Source organism: Rhinolophus sinicus, linkage group LG17, assembly GCF_036562045.2.
Source record: "Rhinolophus sinicus isolate RSC01 linkage group LG17, ASM3656204v1, whole genome shotgun sequence".
Taxonomy (NCBI): domain Eukaryota; kingdom Metazoa; phylum Chordata; class Mammalia; order Chiroptera; family Rhinolophidae; genus Rhinolophus; species Rhinolophus sinicus.
The window spans coordinates 19,216,806-19,233,874 of NC_133766.1; the positions used below are offsets into that span (position 1 = coordinate 19,216,806).

A 17,069-nucleotide genomic window follows, 5' to 3' on the forward strand; every position below is an offset into this window, starting at 1 on the left:
ACCCCATTGCTGGGTTCTCCCCGGCTTCCAGCACTTTCCACTGTCACAGGCTCCCAAACCCCTGAGCTGCTTCTTTGAGAAGAACCAAATGAAGCCTCATAGAGAAAAATATGTCCATTTTATTGAGCACAACACTGAGCCTGAAGCTGGAGTAAGAAAACTGGGGAGCAACAAGAAAGTGCCTGACTTTCAGGGAGAGAAAGGGGAGCAGAGGCAGGATTAGAAACAGTGGCTGAAATTAAAAAGTCAACTTCCAAGTTTTACTTCCTGGGGTGTATGTGTGGAGCGCATCTGGCCAGGATACTAACTCCTTCATGGTACAGTCAGGGATTTCTTCCTTTTTCCTCTTGGAGGGCGTGGCACTGCTTTTGGACTGGGGCGGGGAGGGAGGTGGCTCAGAAGTGGGTCGGGTATGCTAGCTCCGTTGGGAGCTAATCTGGAGTTAAGGATTCAGACTTTGAGAACTCACAGGCAGACCACAGAGCTGCCTGTCATTCATGCAGATGGGCAGGCGACGACATTAATGAGCCCACTCAAGGCCTGAGAGGCAGGAGCAGGTGTGTGCTGAGCGGGGAGTCTGGGGAGGTACTCCTTATGGCTTTGCTCTGAAGGTGACACGGCCTGACCAGCCTGTTAAGCTTTTCACGACAAATGACACAGACCCAGGCAAGAGCTATCTACGTACACTGCACAGAGCCACGGCACGTAGGGAGTGGGGCGCAGAGCGGGCAGGTCAGGGAGACCTGGAAGGCAGCAGATGCCGCTCCTGCTGCCCACAGCTTCAGCGAGGCCTCCACGCCTGGGGCTCATGGGGCTCATGGGCCTTCAGTGAGGGTCTGCCCCAGACCCCTTCAGTCGTCTGCTGCTGACCAGAATCCAGTCCCACCAGGCCCCATGCCACCTGCTCCCCTTCTTCCTGCTGCAGGGTAGACCCCAGGTTTGGAAAGGCAGAGAAGAGTTGACCATCTCTCCTGCAGAGGAAAAGGGTTCAGGGTGGGGGTGGGGCTGCTGCCTTTGGCACCCCTCAGACCCCATCATTCAGACTCTGGGATGGGGCTTTTCTTCTGAGACAGAAGCCCCTCAGCCCCCAGCCTCTGCCCTGGTCCTCCTGCCTCCAGCCCCCTCACCTGAAAAGCGCAGTGACACAGGCACGGTCCCCCGGGATCACATAATGCGACAGACTCCGGTCTGCCCCGCTCGGCAGTGGGAGCTGCCGCTGACTTTGACTGGCACCATGACCTCAGATTTGAAGTTCCTGGAAAGGCAATGAAGCAGCAGGCTATGTGTTTGAGGAAGGAAGAAGAGCCGGGATAGTTCTCTGTGCCTGTGGCGTCCACTCAGCTCTCCCTTTATGAGGTTCAGAAACTACAAGCATTTGCAGAAAAGACAAACAAGAACCAACCCCCGCCCCTCTGCCAAAACACCGAGGCCCTGGAAACTCAAGGAATCTAATGCTCACCATTCACATAGACCCAGTTTTCTGCAGATATTTATAATCCCTGTTGCTTCACTAAACTTTTACAGTACCTCTGAGACAGGTACCTCTGAAAAATAATTCAATCAACCCATTTTACAGATGAGCAAACTAGAAATAGAGACATTGATTTGTCAATGGCCACACAGCTAGTGGGAGGTAAGCAAGGACTGGAAGCATTTCCCTTGACCTGGATCCAGAGCTCTTCCCTCCCTCCCTGTGGAGCTGCCTTGAGTGGGACAGGCCCTTTGGCCCATTTCTTCCAGCCGTTGGCTGAGTTCGTTCACACCCAGGCTGAGCAGGGCTAGGCCTCTGCCTTAGGGGGCAAAACGTACTGTTTTTTGTTGGCCTTTCTGAGGAGTGTGGGCTCGGAGCAGTAGGAGGACTTCCCTTTGCTCCCGATGTTCAGGCAGCTGGAGCAGCAGCCACAGGGCCCCACGGCCAAGGGCCCCTGCTGCATGGGCACCAGGCTGCTGCTGATACGCAGGGAGCCGTTGACCAGGCAGTTGAGGGACTTGCCACTGGGGGCAGGGGGCCGGGGGCCACACTGGCAGGGCAGCCGGGGCAGGGCAGGGAGTGCCACACTCTGGTCCAGGGCGGGTGCCTCGGTGATGCTGATCTCGGGGGAGGTGGGTCTTGAAGCTTCTGAGGCTTGAGTGACAGGTGGCCTGTTCTCCATCTCTGGGCGGACCCCTGGGCTATGCAGGTTCATGTGCAGCTTCCTCATGTGGTGTACCACAGCGGCTGCATTGAAGGCTTGCTAAGGAGACACAGGACAAGCCTCTGGCCATCTCCACGCTCAGAGGCCACAGGGCTCAAGCTTTCCCTCTGTCCTATGGCCTCTGGAAACCGAAGTGCCCGCCTCTCGTTTCAGAGAGGGTCCAGGGAGCATCGGAGTCTGCTGGGAAGCCCCAAGGAGCCTCTTCCCCAGCCCCTACCCCAGCCCAGCCTCCAGGGGCCCAGAACAGCCTGCCACCTCCTGGAAAGGACCACTTACCCTCCACTTGCTCTTTGCGAAGTTTTTCTGGATCTGGAGGCTGACAGATGGGTAGATGTCCCGGTGGAGGGCTGTGTTTCCAGCAACCCTGTGCGTGCAGAGAGGACACCAGGCTAGTGCAAGGCCTGGGAACTCAGCCAGGGCTTGGGCAGCCGGCTGTGTACTCAGGACCAGATTAAGCCGAGTGGTGTGCCCCAGGAGAAGGGCAGCCCACAGGAGGAGAGGCCAGAAGCGGGGCTCCTCTGTCCCCCGCGAGGGTCACAGGAGGCCTATGCTTTGGCAAAACCAAACACTTGCTTTAGAGCAGATCAGCAAACTATGGCCTTTGGGCCAAATCTACCCAATTGCCTGATTTTGTAAATAAGGTCTTATTGGGACACAGACACGCCCGTTCATTCAGGTATGGGCTATGGCTGCTTCTGTGCTACAAAGTCAGATTGACTATTTGCCATAGAGACAGTATGGCCAGCAAAGCCTAAAATATTGACTGTCTGGCTTTTTTCAGAAAAAGTTCACTGACCCTGTCAGAAGGCACTTGGATTGTCACCATCCTGTAACTCAAATTTTGCTGGGAACCCACCTCCTCCTGGAAGCCCTTCTCAGTGAGGCCCCCAATACAGGCTCCCTTTTCCCTGTCCCCTCAGTGCCTTATTCGCCTGTCTCTAAGTTTCCTCAGACACTTGCCATGTGCACAGCACTTTCTATGTAGTAAAGGACCCAAAAAGTAGCAGACGGGTCCTGATTCCTAGGGGCCTGCAGCATAGCTGTGGAGCCTTGCTTCATGCCACGAGCTGGAGTAATTCGTGGTAAGCTATGTAACTGACTGATAAAGAAAGATGGGTAGGTCGGCCTGGACTGCAGGGGCCAGGGCTTCAGGGAGGGCACAGCCCACTCTGGATCCCGAAGGGTGCTATGTACAAGGCGAGAGCAGGACATTGTAGGTGGTGAAAACGGTATGACCCAAGGTGTGGTTTGGAAAGAGCTTGGTATATGACACGGGGGAGAAGTATGGCTCTTAGGCCTTCCTGGAAGACAGAAGCTATGTTAAGAATCCTGGGAAATGAAGTTGGAGGTGAAGGGTCGGGCCAGATTAGGGAGAACCTGGAAACACACAGGATTCTGCGCTTTCTGTGGTAGGAAATAGGGAGCTATTATAAACGCTTGAGCAGGGAAGTAGCATGAAAAAAGGGAAGTGTTTCAAGACTTTATGTCCCTACCTTACAAATTTTGACTGTTCTCAATCACCTCACATGGAGCAGGTTTTGACCCCGGAGGAGAGTAAAATGAAGTTCTAAGGACAGGGCAGAGCTGCCCACACCTGGGTGCCTCTTGCGTAACAGCACTGAGTATTGCACACGAATAAGGTAGGTATGAGTGCTGATGACACTGCCCGGCCACCTCTGCCTCCTGCTCTTGACTGGATGACACCCTTGGGTCAGAACCCACGTAAGTAAGTGCTACCTGCATCTCCAGCTGGAACTGATGGGCACTGCGCTCCTCAGTCCACAGCAGCTCGGGGCACGCAGACACCAGGAAAACAGCACGTGAACAGGTCAACCTGGTATCTGGGCAGCCGTGGGCGGCGGCTAGAGCCCACCCCCCCCACCCCCCCCCCGCACTCACCAGGGGTGCCGCAAGGCCTTCTCACACGTGTACCGCTCATTTGGGTCTTTCTCCAGCAAGTGGCAAATAAAGTCCTTGGCTAAGAGGAGCAATCAAAGACACAGCAGCTAAGGACCAGCTTTCATGACTGATGGAATTTCACTTCCGGGATGGTGGGTGGCAGTGAATGCATCTTTTAGCTAACCTTCCAAAGAGGCAATTTTAAGTCTTAAAAAGAGAGGAAAAAAAAAAATCCAAACCACCTAACAACCCACCATAAATCACCAAAGAGAGGCACTACGCAGCCTCACCCACGTAGCACTGCAGATACAGCTCTCGTCACGAGGCACCAACGTGCCTGCAGGCCACGTGGGTGTGTGTTTCCACCATTCGGGGACCAGCATCCGCACATGGGCACACGTGTGAGTGCTGGCTTTTTCCAGCACTGATCTCCACTTAAGGGACCCAACAACATGCAATGATTGCCCTGTCACGTACACAGACATGGCATGCTCTCGGCCTTGGTGTATAAGAGGCAAAACTTGGCCTTGGTTTTGCCACTCCTGCTGGAACACTCCCCTCTGCCTGGCTCTGCCCTCCTGACCTTTCCTTTGAACTACCTCCCCTGCTTTTACCAGGCATACTGTGGTTCTGCGTCCAGGAAAACAAAAACATGAACGCGAATAATTTCTTTGGCCTTTGAACCAGATGAAGATTTCTCTACTCTCTGTGGCGGCCTGTTTTCTGTAAGATTCCCCAGGGACTTCCAAAAGCCAGGACTGTCATCCTTTGTTAAGCTATTTTCTCTTGGCAGCCTCTGCCTCCAGCCTGTTATCTTGTCCTTCACACCCATCGGCCTTACCTGACTCAGAAATGTCATCCCAGAATGGAGACTCAAACTCGTAATAGCCCTCCTTGATCTTCTCAAAGAGCTTCGACTCAGTTTCTTCGTAGAAAGGAGGATACCCACATAACCTGCATGGGGGCAGGAAGGGGGCATGCTGCTGAACTAGCCCTTACTCCTGGGCCAGCCTCTCCCATCTGCCCCGCCTCCCACCGGACACACAGACAGGCGACAAGCGTCCCCTAGCAGCAGTGACATCAGGACAGGGATCTGCCTCTGGGTCAGGAGGGGTGCAGGTCCCACCAAGGGTTTACAAAGGAATCAAAGCTTGGAACTGACAGCCCTGGTAAATTACTCCCCCCAAACCCTTGCCACCTCTCCCTGCACTTCTGCTGACTCTGAGATGATGTATAAAACATCTTTAAGAAGGATGGTAAGATGTCCCCTGGCGTGTAAGTTTCATGAGGGAGTTTCTAGGCCATCTTGTTCTTTATTCTTTAGTACCTAAACCAGCGACTGGCACAGGGTAGACAGTCACTGAATGTTGAGTAAATGGATGAAAGCAGTTGTTCAATATAAGCTTAGGAAATAGAAAACTGAAACTACAGTAAGTAGTGAATGACTGAGCAGGTCATTTTCCTCAGAGCAAAGTTGACAATAGGTGAGGAGGGTGGTGGCAAAGGGGGGATGACCGGCTTGGAAAGGAGCAGGGACCAGGTGCCTTCAGGCCACCATTTTGCCGCAGGCTGACGGCACCAGGTGAGAAATCTGAGACGTGAACATTGTGTCCACCTGGCTTCCAAGCTTCACTTGGCATCTCCCCTTTTCACTACTCATGGCACAGAGCAGGACTGGACACATTAACAGATAGTAAATAGGGGAGGGTGCCGGTGAGGGAGTACCATGCGGCTGAGCAGTGTGTTCACACCGCGCTCTGTTTCTATAACCTGGTAGAGATCAGGACAGGAATCTCTGGAGCTGTGTGCACGTGTGTGCTTGCCTGTGCACACATGTACATGCACATGCTTTGAAGCTGGATGCTGCTTGAGCAGCTGAGACTGCAGGGGAGAAGAAGGGGTGAGCAGGCTCTGAGATGTCCCAGGCACTGAGACAGTGCCAGCTTCTACTCACAGTATGTAAGTGATGACGCCAATGGACCAGCAGTCCACAGCCTTGCTGTAGGGTTTCTGGGCCAACACTTCCGGGGCTGCAGCAAACCAAAGGCAGAGTCAGGGCTGGGGCAAGAGGAGAGGGCTGTGGTTGGGGGCTGAAGGTCGGGAAGAGGCTTAGAGAGGACGACTTAAGGCAGCCTCGGGATGGTGTTTCTGTAAGTCTGAAAACTCCCCTAGGGCAGGGACTGTGTCTCTCCCATCAGACTAAAGCTTCTCCCGTCAGACGAGAAGGTCCCATGACAGGGCCTATGACCCTCATCAGACTGAATACTCTCTGAAGGTAGGCCCTGTGTCTCCCGACTCAGATGGGGGATCCCCAGGGAAGTGGGTGTGTGTCTCCCATCAGATGGGAAAATATACGAGTTAGGGGCTGTCTCTCTCCCACTAGACCAGGATCTCCCTGAAGGTAGAGATTGAGTCTCTCCTGTTAAGCAAGGAACTACCAAAGGGCAGGTAGTACATGTCCCATCAGTCTCTGGTACCTTCTGAGGGTGGGGTTTAGTCTGCCCAATCAAATCGTGAGCTCCTTGAGGGCATGACCATATCTTCCTCTGATTGGGAGCTCTGGGACATTTATCCCAGACACCAGCGCTTTGTTCCTAGTGGGGCTCCACATCTGATGGTAAGTGACCAACCTCCCTTGTCAGGAGAGAGCAGATTCCCTCTATTGAGTCACAGTTCTGCTTCCCACTTCCCAACCCCAACCCAATTATGACTGGCTAAGAGGGAAGGGGTAGGAGATGCTCTGACTTTCGGTTTCTCCCCCACGGATCTCAGGGATGCTCTCACCTGGTATCTTGCCTGCCCTTACTTTTTCGGTCGGCCCTGGAAACCTCCTGTTTAGGAGCCCCCTGGAAACCTCCGCCAGTTTCCTAGGCTGTGTATTTAGGAGCCCATGTCTGGGTTCCTCCGATTCAAACTCAACACTATGCCTCCAGGACATGAACATTGTGGGGGTGTGGGGGTGTGTGCTTAGGGCTCCTCTAGAGTGGGAGAAAGGAAAAGGGGGCTAATGGTCAACTCCTCAGCAATCTAATGGTCTCTGGGTTTGTGATCTTTTCTCTCCCTGTGGTCTAGCTGGAAAGGCAAAGACAGGAAGTCCGTCTGCAAAAGTAAGAACCAAAGTATAAGCCGGGGCTATGGGAAGGGCTCAGGGGTAAGCTGTCTTCAAGACGTAGGATTTGGGAGCAGTAGGGGTAGTTCCAGAGATCAATGGAGTGGCTGGCCTGAACCTTATAAGTGAATGCTCTGCCTGGATCACCCCTGAAGTTGAACTGTCTCCTTACAACCACCCACTCTCTGAATAATATCCATGCGACTGAATGTATCCAACTCGTCAACCTCCCTTCTCCTCCCACACTCACCCACGTAGCCTGGGGTCCCACAGGCCGTGGACATGACACCACTCTGTTCCATCTTGGACAGACCAAAGTCTGTGATCATGATCTTAGAATTCTCTTCGGGGGTGAGGTACAGCAGGTTTTCGGGCTGTGGGAGAAGAGACATATCATGTAACATAGGATATAATCACCTGAAACACACATCCCTCTCATTCCCCCTGCCATAGAATTCCTTAGGGAGCTGTGCCCTGGGCTCCTGACGTCAAGGCCAGACTAATCTTCCCTCATTCTTCCCTCCTGCCTCCTACCTGCGCCCTTCATCCCAGCACCCCGCCATCCTGTATTTTGCTTATGTCTTGACTCTGCTTAGCCTTACAGCCTTGAATGTACTAAGCTCTCCCTCCCTTTATTCCCAACTACCCTAAGACTGAGGCAACCAACCCTTGGTTAACTGTCCCTGATATCTCTAAAGTTTGGTACATGCCTGGTGCATTTTTGATTCTCAATAAGTAATTGTTACATCTGAGTTGGACTTTGGCTGCGTTCAAGGAACTCGTGGTTTATCTTGGTATCCAAACAGGGTAAGGCCTAGTGAAAAGTTCCGGGAAAGGCTCAGGTGTAATTTAACAGTGATTGTTCAGTCACCCTCTTAAGATTTGTTCAGTCTCATGGCAGAAAGGGCCGTAGGAGTGAGCTAGGCCAACCCTCTCACTTTACAGAGCTCAGACTGCCCATGACCCATGCGACTTCCTAAAGGGTCATTTGTCTGCCCACCCCCCGCCCCAGGGCTCCTGCCTTGGCACCTTTAAGTCTCTGTGGACGATGCCATTCTCATGGAGATATTTCACAGCTGACAAGACCTGCTGGATCACCAGGCTGGCATCCTTCTCTGTATAGACACCCCGCTCCAGGATCCGGTCAAAGAGCTCCCCACCAGAAACACTGTGGGCACAAGGGCAAGTCCAGGAATTCAGCTCTTATTTCAGGTCAGAGGAATGTGAATGTGTTTGCTCTGTAGCCATGGAAACACAGCTGTGGTGAAACAGACAAGTACCCCTGGACTGTGCAGGGAGAACTGATCATCTAGCCTCGGACACCTCCTTCAGGTGCCTGGGACGATATCACTAGGAAGTTGTTTCTTTGGGCCAATGATTGGCCTCTCCCTGGAAATATCCTTTAAAATGCAAAATGCCTCTGGTTCGAGTTTCACAGGAAGCCAATAATCCCTTTCTCTGGACACACTTCTTATCTCCTTTCCTGGCTGAGGACCCAGGAAGCCATGAGGAAAGGGAAAAGTGAAATTCAAATCAGTCAAAGTAGGACAGAGAAGGTGTGCAAATGAGACTAACTGTGCTGATGTCAGGCATTCTTTCCCCGTTTTGGAAAATCGGGCTACCTAAAGCTGAAATCATGAGGAGGAGTTGTAGCAGTATGTGAGGCTCACCTGATATGGTGTCTTAGGATTCAGGAGAGATTTAAGAACAAGTCTGACCCCCAGCTCTTGAATACCATCTACCTTATAGTTGCCAAGAAGTTTTCCAGTTAGTCCTGGAACACGTCAGTGGCAGTGAACTCACTGCCTCCTAAGACAGACTGTCTTATCTTTTGTCACCTTGATATTTTTACCAATTATGATGAAACCAGACTCCCTGTAGTGTCTACAGCAGACACTAATTCCACCATTGGGCCCACTGAGGCCACACAACAAACATCACATCCTTTCACATGAATCTTTTCAAGCAGGTGCAGACAGTGAAACGCTCTCTCTCCTGAGGCTTTCTTTGGGATAAACATCCCGAACTACTTCAACCAGGAGCCAGGGTTTCCAATCCCCTGCCCACGGTTGCATGACATTGGCTGTGGATATGCACGTATGACAGGACCATACAGTAATACGGGAGTAGAATTTCTCCAATCAAAGTGCATGCGACCCTATTCCTTTTGCTTCTGTCTTGAAGCTGTCGGCTCTGCTATAAGAGCTGGAGGCCCATGAGGAAGACACTCTTTGCATACACCTGTGAATTCCTGACTGGTGGTACCCTGGGTCCTGCCGCTGATGCTCAGGGAGGCTGGGTGGTTCTTCAGTGACCTCTGAACCTGCCCACCTTCCTGACTCCCCTTAGTCCTCTGAATGACTATGTGCTCATCCTGTTGAATTGGCTTCATTCAGGTGCCACGTGGTCCCTGCTCACTTGTTAGTGATGCTCTGGGGCCCCCTCAACCTTATTCCCTTGACTGCTTGTTACCGCTATTCACTGGGCCGCAGGTGAGCACAGGAGTTAATAGGCTGCTAAGGCCTGAGTTAGCTCAGTACAGTTTTTGAGGAATCAGCCTGTCAGTCAAAAACATTGCATCCAGCTATGCTGAGATTGCAGAGTGATGTGTGTGTGTGTGTGTGTGTGTGTGTGTGTGTGTGTGTGTGTGTACTTCATAAATAGAAGTGCCTCTGACACCAAGGCTGAGCCCTCAGGAGCACTGACCCACCCTACAGCAGTCACTCTCAGGCAGAACTCTTACTTGGATATGACAGTGATGTGGAGACCTTTCTAATGAGGCACCATTTCTGTCCTACACATGGACATGCATACACACAATCACATCCTGTTTTTAACTTTGGGTGTCTCACTTTTGAGAAAGTCTTTCTTTATGCTGAATCAAAATCTATCTACCCGTGGCTGCTACTCCCAGGGTAAGTTTACCCTGCAGTGTTGTTACAACATTTAATATCCAGTGTGAGACATGACTGGTCAAAATGGAGTCAAGCCATGATGCCAAAGAAGGGTTCTGAGGCCCCCTACTATACCGGGGCAGTATCCCTTCAATTGTGGGGAGGTCCAGAAAGTCTCAGGGGAAGGGTCTGGGGCAGCAGGGGAGGATGGATGGGTTGGGGTCACAGCTATTTGCCGACTGGTAGGAAGTAGTTTAACAACTGGTAAGGCTGTACTGGTATGTACCAACTCAATAATCAACCCAAGTTTTACCCCTCGGTCCACACAGAACATGTCACACCCAGAGGCATTCTGATATGAACAGGACTCTTGGCATTTCGAATCCTCTTGAACTAATTCTTCACTTTGTCTTTTCATCACCATCTTCCCCTCCCCACCAGCCAGCCCCATGAGACGTCTGTGGAGGAAGCGGGTTGCCTTTCACTTACAGCTGCATGACCAGGTAATAGTGAGTGGCACTCTCATAGATGTCCTCCAGGGTCACGATGTTTTCATGTTTGATCCTGGGGAAAAGTTAAGAGTCATCGTGAAAGGTATGTGGTTTAGATTGTCCAGACAAAGAATATAGATGCAGCCCAATTGTACTCTTATTTCTGTTAGAGACTTTCGGTGACAGTGTTTAAGAAGAGAGGGTCCTGGGGACGCCTTCCTAATAAGCAGGCAGTCACAAAGAAATCCCAGAGAAAAGACTCCCAGAGTTGTGTTCAATTCATATTTTTGAGCGGATAATCGATCATCCTGCCTTCAGGGAATACATGTTTCATCGTTACTCCAGGGATCTCTTTCAAGTTGACCAAAAGAGAAAGTTAAAAGAACTGAGGAAGGGCTAAGGGAGCAGCTACCGTACCTGCGTGTTCTACAAAATGGGTATCCAGATCCCCTTTAGAAACATCGCATGAAGAAAGGCTACTATGATAGGAGGGATTTAGGTTAGTGAGGCCCCCCTCATGGGTAAAGTGTTGCACAATCATTGCAGCACTTAGATTTTGGTTAGCGAGGCCCCCTCATGGAAGAAGTGTTGCAAAGTTATTGTTCCAAGCTATGGTGAGAAGGCAGACGCTCATTTTGGGGGTCAATTCTGTGGGATGCCTTAGATCAGTGACTCTCAATCAGGGGATATTTTGTCCCTCAGGGGACATTTGGCAATATCTGGAGACATTTTTTATTGTCATGACTGGGGAGGAGAGAGATGCTACAGGCATTTAGTGGGTAGAAGCAGGAATGCTGCTGAACGTCCTATATCCCAACACAATAAAGAATTATCTGGTCTAAAATGTCAATAGTGCTGAGGCTGAGAAACCCTGCCCTGGATGACCTTTGTCTGGGGTTACTCAGAGGCTGAGGCAAACAGAGTAATTGTATTAGCTGATGAGTCTGGTCTTCCTGTCAGCAATTCTGTGCATGACTGTTCAGGAGGAAATTTTCTAGGAAGTTTTACTCACAGCTCTGTAGCACAGCAGTTAAGAACTTAAACTCTAAGTCAATTGGGTCTAACTTCAGATCCAGCCGAGGCATTTCCCAACTGGGTAACTTTGGCTGGCTTACTCAAATCTTCTAAGCCTCATTTTCCCTGTCTCTAAAGTACGTCTCTCTCATAGGGTAGTATCAGTATTAAAAAAGAAATGTATGTCAAATGCTTAGTACAAAGCCTGGGGAATACTAAGCACATAATTAATAGTATCATTATCTTTAAGATATATTTTAAAATATAGACCTCTTGCAGTGGTTACCTAATGGATTCAACTATTCTCAATCTGAATTACCTTTCTGCCCCCCTGCCTCCATAAAATTCTATTCATCCACCAATTCATCTTCTTTGATAATGCACCTAATGATTCGTATTCATAAAAACACACATGTAGGCAAAATGAATCCCTGTCTCCTCCAAACTCTGACTTCTGCTAGTATGGAGCACATCTAATGGGATTAGAGTTTATTGTGGGCACCTGTCTCTGCCCAGAAAATGTGAGCTCTGGAGAGTAAGGCATTTTGTCGGTTTCATCCTTGCGGTCCTGACGCCTATTACACTTTTGGCACACCAGAGCGATTCCACAAGGATTTGTTGTGTTTTGATGATTTGTTAGTGTAGCCTCCATCGTGAAGCTTGGAGTGCTGAGCTACATTTGCTTTGGAACAAACTGAGGTTAATTTCCAAGTCTTATGCTGCCTCCTTAATTATTGATTCTTCCTGGTGTTGGTCCTCAATTGATTTTTGTTTCTTTGAGTTAATTACCCTCTTGTCTATGTGTACAAACCAGCTCTGCTACCAGTTGGTTCACTAGTCAATTTGCTGCAAAAAAAAAATCAGCCAAGACAGCTGGCTGGCTACACTTAGCTGATTGATCAAACTGACCCATTAGCTCAATCAAAGGGCACAATGCCTTTTGGTGTGGGAATCAAGCCCCAGTCCTTCTTGAAGGTATTTTGTGAAGGAAATGCATGGTCCCCCAGTTGTACCCGACCAACTCTAAGACCCACTCACTTTTTCAGCACAGCGATCTCATTCTCCAGGCTGCTGTCCCGGAAGGCAGGTGACTTCTTGATGCACTTCAGGGCGAAGAGCTTCCCAGTCACCCTTTGCTTCACCAGGAAGACTTCTGAAAAAGCTCCCCTAAGTAGAGGACGCCAGGAGAAAAAAATTAGTACTGGCTGGCTAGACAACACTGCTGGAAGCAAAATCAAAGGGTCAATGAAGGAAGATGTGGCAGGTAACTAGTTGCCATTGTCATTGTGGGCACCTGCTGAGCTGTATTGATGGCAGAACCTGTCTGGTATGCCATTGTGTCCTTTCTTTCATCCGCCAGGTGGGAAGAAAACGAGTCATTACAGACTCAGGGACTGGGGGGTGGGGGTGGGGGTGTCTGTGGGGGGAGGTGTGCTGTTTCCTGGAATTATAATTTGGGAAGGATTTCCTACGGAAAGTTTCCTCCACTTGGCAAACCCATTAAAGAGAGGCCACTGCAGAATCAATTTACTTCTCTTCTCCCAACATGGCACAGTGCGGGACACTGGAGAGGCAGTTGGAGGTAGCACTGGGGGACAGGGCTCAGACACGGTGAGAGAGAAAAGACTTGTGTGTCTGTTTTAGATGGTGGTAATCACCCTGAACCAATGATCAGAGGCAAGCGGGCCAAATACCCTCTCGTTCAGTAGGATATGTGAGGATAAAAGGCAGAAACCAGCAGCTCTGGGCAGGCTTCTGAAGACAGGATGGAACCCAATAGCAACACAGAGTAGGATTCCATATTACAGGCTTCACGGTTTGAAGGGAGTCCTCTGGAGACCAGGCCATCAGAACAGCAGTTAGCTGGTGGGGGTACTGGAGCCTGATTGCCCATGTTAGAACCTCAGTTTTTTGGGGCGACAAGTCATGTAACTTCTATATGCCCAGTTTCTTCATCTGAAAAATGGGAGTGTCAATAGTATCTGATTCATACGGTTGTTTACAAGATTAAATGAGTTAATATATGTAAAGTGCTTAAAAGTGTTCCTGATATCTATTAAACTATGTGTTAGATACTGTTAATATTATTACTATTACAAGTATTTCGATGCCATTAAGGAAGACACCTGGTAGTCACAAGAGGAGATAAAGTTTAAGGCAGGAAACAGCTGAGCCACCCTCTCCCCTGCCATGTGGGTATTCTAGAATGAAGGCCTAACAGCAATCAAGCTTGTGAAAGGACTTTGGGAATCTGTAATAGAAAATACGTGGTGTTTCCTGTTTCCCCCAGCTGCACTTGGAACAGAGTTAATCAGAGCTTTCAGAGATGGTCTAGTCATTCATTCATTCACTCATTCCTTCAGTGAAGATTTATTGAGCACCTACTGACTCTTAGACACTGGAGATAGAAAGATGCTTCTGTGCTTAAGGAGCCTGTACGCTAGTGAAGAACACAGACAAATAAGCAATTACTATTTGATTTGAAAAATATTATCAGCTATTAAATGAACGCTTGTTGAGCTGACAGAACCTCTCTGTGTTAGGCAGTGGGATTAGTGTTGGTCTAGCTTAGAATCTAGTATAGGAGATAGACACATACAGAAAAGCAGGAGGTGTTAAGAGACCACAGAAAATGGAGACTTAAGATATGGCCTCTGTCATAGATACAGAGAACATTTTAATGGTTGCCAGACGGGAGGGGGACTAGGGGGTGAGTGGAAAAGCAGAAGGGATTCCGAAGTACAAATTGGTTGTTACAGTAGTCATGGGGATGTAGGGTATAGCTTAAGGAATACAGTCGATAATGTTGTAATAACTATGTATGGTGTCAGATGGGGACTAGATCAGGGTGATAGATGGGAGGGGGCCTGGGGGGCAGGGTGAGAAAGGTGAAGGCAATAAGAAGTACAAATTGGTAGTTACAAAGTAGTCATGGGATATAAAGTAAAGTATAGGGAATATAGTCAGAAATATGGTAATAATTATGCATAGTGCCAGGTGGGTACTAGACTCGTCAGGGGGATCACTTCTTAAATTATATAAATGTCTAACCACTATGCTGTACACCTGAAATTAACATAAATAATATTGAATGTCAACTGTAATTGAAAAATTTAAAAAGGGAAAAAAAAGGTGAAGGGGAATAAATAAATAATGAAGTTGAAAAAAAAGACAGGTCACTGCTATGGTTGGGCAGGTTGTGCACTGCACAATTCCAGCAGGTGTCATTCACCTTGGAGCCACTGCATACTTTCATATGATAATATTTATTACATTTCCCCCCAGCAGACAGCAGGCTAGGGAAAATGGCGCATTTTCCTAATGTGTACAAAGTGACCACTTGGAATAGATGAGAACATAACTCATGGCTGTCTGACTTTTGAACACCCTGAGCTCAGTTTAAAGGAATGAATGAGCATTAGCCCAGTGGGGAAATAAAAACTTGAAAGTGTTGTTTTGGGTGGGGTCGGGGAAGAAGCATGAGAAAAAGCAGAAGCGCAGGTAGGGGTAGGGCCTCCATTTTCCTTATCTATAAAATGAAGGTGTTGAACTACCCGGCCTAACGATTCCTTCCAGCTGTGATATTTTAGGTCCACCTTCAGAGAAGTCCCTTTCACCTATACTTTTAGAAGGACTCGTGGTGTCCTGATTTCAAAGCTGACACCCACTCTGGGTCCTCTTGTGAAATGAGATCAAATTAAGGCCTTCCTGGGGTGCTATGCACACGGAAGTATGTGTCGGCGGCACCTGTTGTGGCCATTTGAAATGGTGTTACTGCTCTTCTGCCTCAGGCTGCTTTCTACAGTGTGTGGGGGGTAGGGTGGAGGTGGTGAGGGGCAGGGATGGGGAGACGGGTTAGATTTAATTGTGCCATCTGTCAGACTGGGGAGCAGAGAGCTAGTTTTGAGCAGCCAAGGTTGTTTGGGTCAGAAGGTAGAACAGGCAGAGCCTTCAGAGCCAGGAGGGATTGCTGCAATAGAACTCCATTTGCGTTTCCTGCTCTGAATAGCTCTCCACTCTTGCTGGGAGCCTGGGTGGTGGAGGAAGTGGTGGGCAGGGACCAAGGGGAAAAACTTCTTCTTGGGCAGTGAAAGGACGAAGGTGACTTGGGTGTCATACCCCGTGCTATGGACTAGCTTTGCCAGTGTCCATACAGTTGCCCTAGGGCTCTGGAGTTGTGGGTGGTGTCTGGATAGATTTAGCAAAAGCCTATTGTCTGTGAAGGGTTGTTTGGAAGAAGCTGAGAACTAGAGAGAAGAGGCTTTGGCAGAGGGTCCCGGTGCATCCTGATCTGGCGAGTCTGCTTTGCCTGACTGCTCCCCTCTCCACAGCACCTCCCCTTGGTAACCCCGTGGGGTCTGCAGCCTGGGGCCTCCTCCTCAGCACCACAGAGGTTTGCTCTGCCCTAACTTCTGCAACAGTGTCTTGCCCCTGTCTTGTCCTCTCAGCGGGATACGCTACAGCCCCCCAGAAATACTTAAAATGTAGATTCTTGGCTGCTGGGTCCTGTGGTCCCAAGCCCCATTTAGCAGGTCTGGGACCAGGAATCTGTATTTTTCAAAAAATCACCAAGGCTAAAATAATAGGGAATTGCTATGAATTTTCTTGAGTGTGACAGTGATATAGTGGATTTAGAAGAAAATTCCTTTATCCTTAGGAGATGCAGACAGAAGCATTGATGTGTCATGACGTTTGCAACCTATAGACAAATAGTTCTGTAAAGTGTGTGTGTGTGTGTGTGTGTGTGTAAAACAGTGAAGTGTTAACAAGTGTTGAATTTAGCAGTTGGGTATGTTGGTGTATTTCACCTTTTCTTTACTTAAACACTTTCACAGTTACAAGCTAAGCTCTGCAGTGACTCCGATGTCCCCCTGGGTTTAGAAGCTGCTGTGGCAGGCTTCACCGAGCTCCACGAGGGCAGCGTGTGTCTATCTCCTGACAGGCCTCGGCACAAGTCTGAGCAGACAGTGAATAAGCTCCTGTCAACCCAGGCTTCCTGCTTCCTCCTCTTGATTTTTGGGCTGCTTAGCAAATCATTCTGATTCACTCATGAGCCATGTTCCTCTGTCTTGCCAAAACGCCCTCTCTAGCCACCCCCGTCTTGGCAAAGGCCCTTGATGGAGGGCCAATGCTCTGATGACCAGTGCCACCATTGAGATCCTCCTGTGTGTGTAGAGCCTGACCCTTGCCTGGGCAGGGGGGGCCCAGAGGCCTGCTCTCAGGGCTGAACCTGGCTCCTCTCCATCTATAGTGAGAGTGTGGGCAGCTCTCACTGCCTGAGGTCATTGCCTCCTAGCCAAGGCGGAGGGAGCTAAACTTAGCCGAGCTGGCTAAAGGGAATGCGTGCTTACATAGCAGCCCACTAACTGCCCCTTCCTTCCTCGGGCCCCGGGCCCAATTAGCCCAGACTAATTAGCTGACCAGCTGGGGTTCTGAGGCGATGGGGCCGGTGGCCCGGAGCTGCTGC

At 49.7% G+C, this 17,069-nt stretch overlaps 1 protein-coding gene across 1 annotated transcript in view; it reads right to left on the minus strand.

The window, feature by feature from the left end:
• Window positions 1-99: 99 nt before the first annotated feature.
• CAMK1G (calcium/calmodulin dependent protein kinase IG) overlaps window positions 100-17,069 on the minus strand; it is a 28,944-nt gene continuing 11,974 nt past the window's right edge. Inside the window, exons 3-13 of the mRNA XM_019714487.2 lie at window positions 12,641-12,769; window positions 10,587-10,661; window positions 8,233-8,371; window positions 7,454-7,577; window positions 6,049-6,124; window positions 4,936-5,048; window positions 4,095-4,173; window positions 2,472-2,559; window positions 1,810-2,234; window positions 1,128-1,255; window positions 100-971 (exon numbers count right to left, since the gene is read on the minus strand). Coding sequence (XP_019570046.2) covers window positions 1,165-1,255; window positions 1,810-2,234; window positions 2,472-2,559; window positions 4,095-4,173; window positions 4,936-5,048; window positions 6,049-6,124; window positions 7,454-7,577; window positions 8,233-8,371; window positions 10,587-10,661; window positions 12,641-12,769 — 1,339 coding nt within the window. The 3' untranslated portion in view covers window positions 100-971; window positions 1,128-1,164. The remainder of the gene's footprint in view (window positions 972-1,127; window positions 1,256-1,809; window positions 2,235-2,471; window positions 2,560-4,094; window positions 4,174-4,935; window positions 5,049-6,048; window positions 6,125-7,453; window positions 7,578-8,232; window positions 8,372-10,586; window positions 10,662-12,640; window positions 12,770-17,069) is intronic.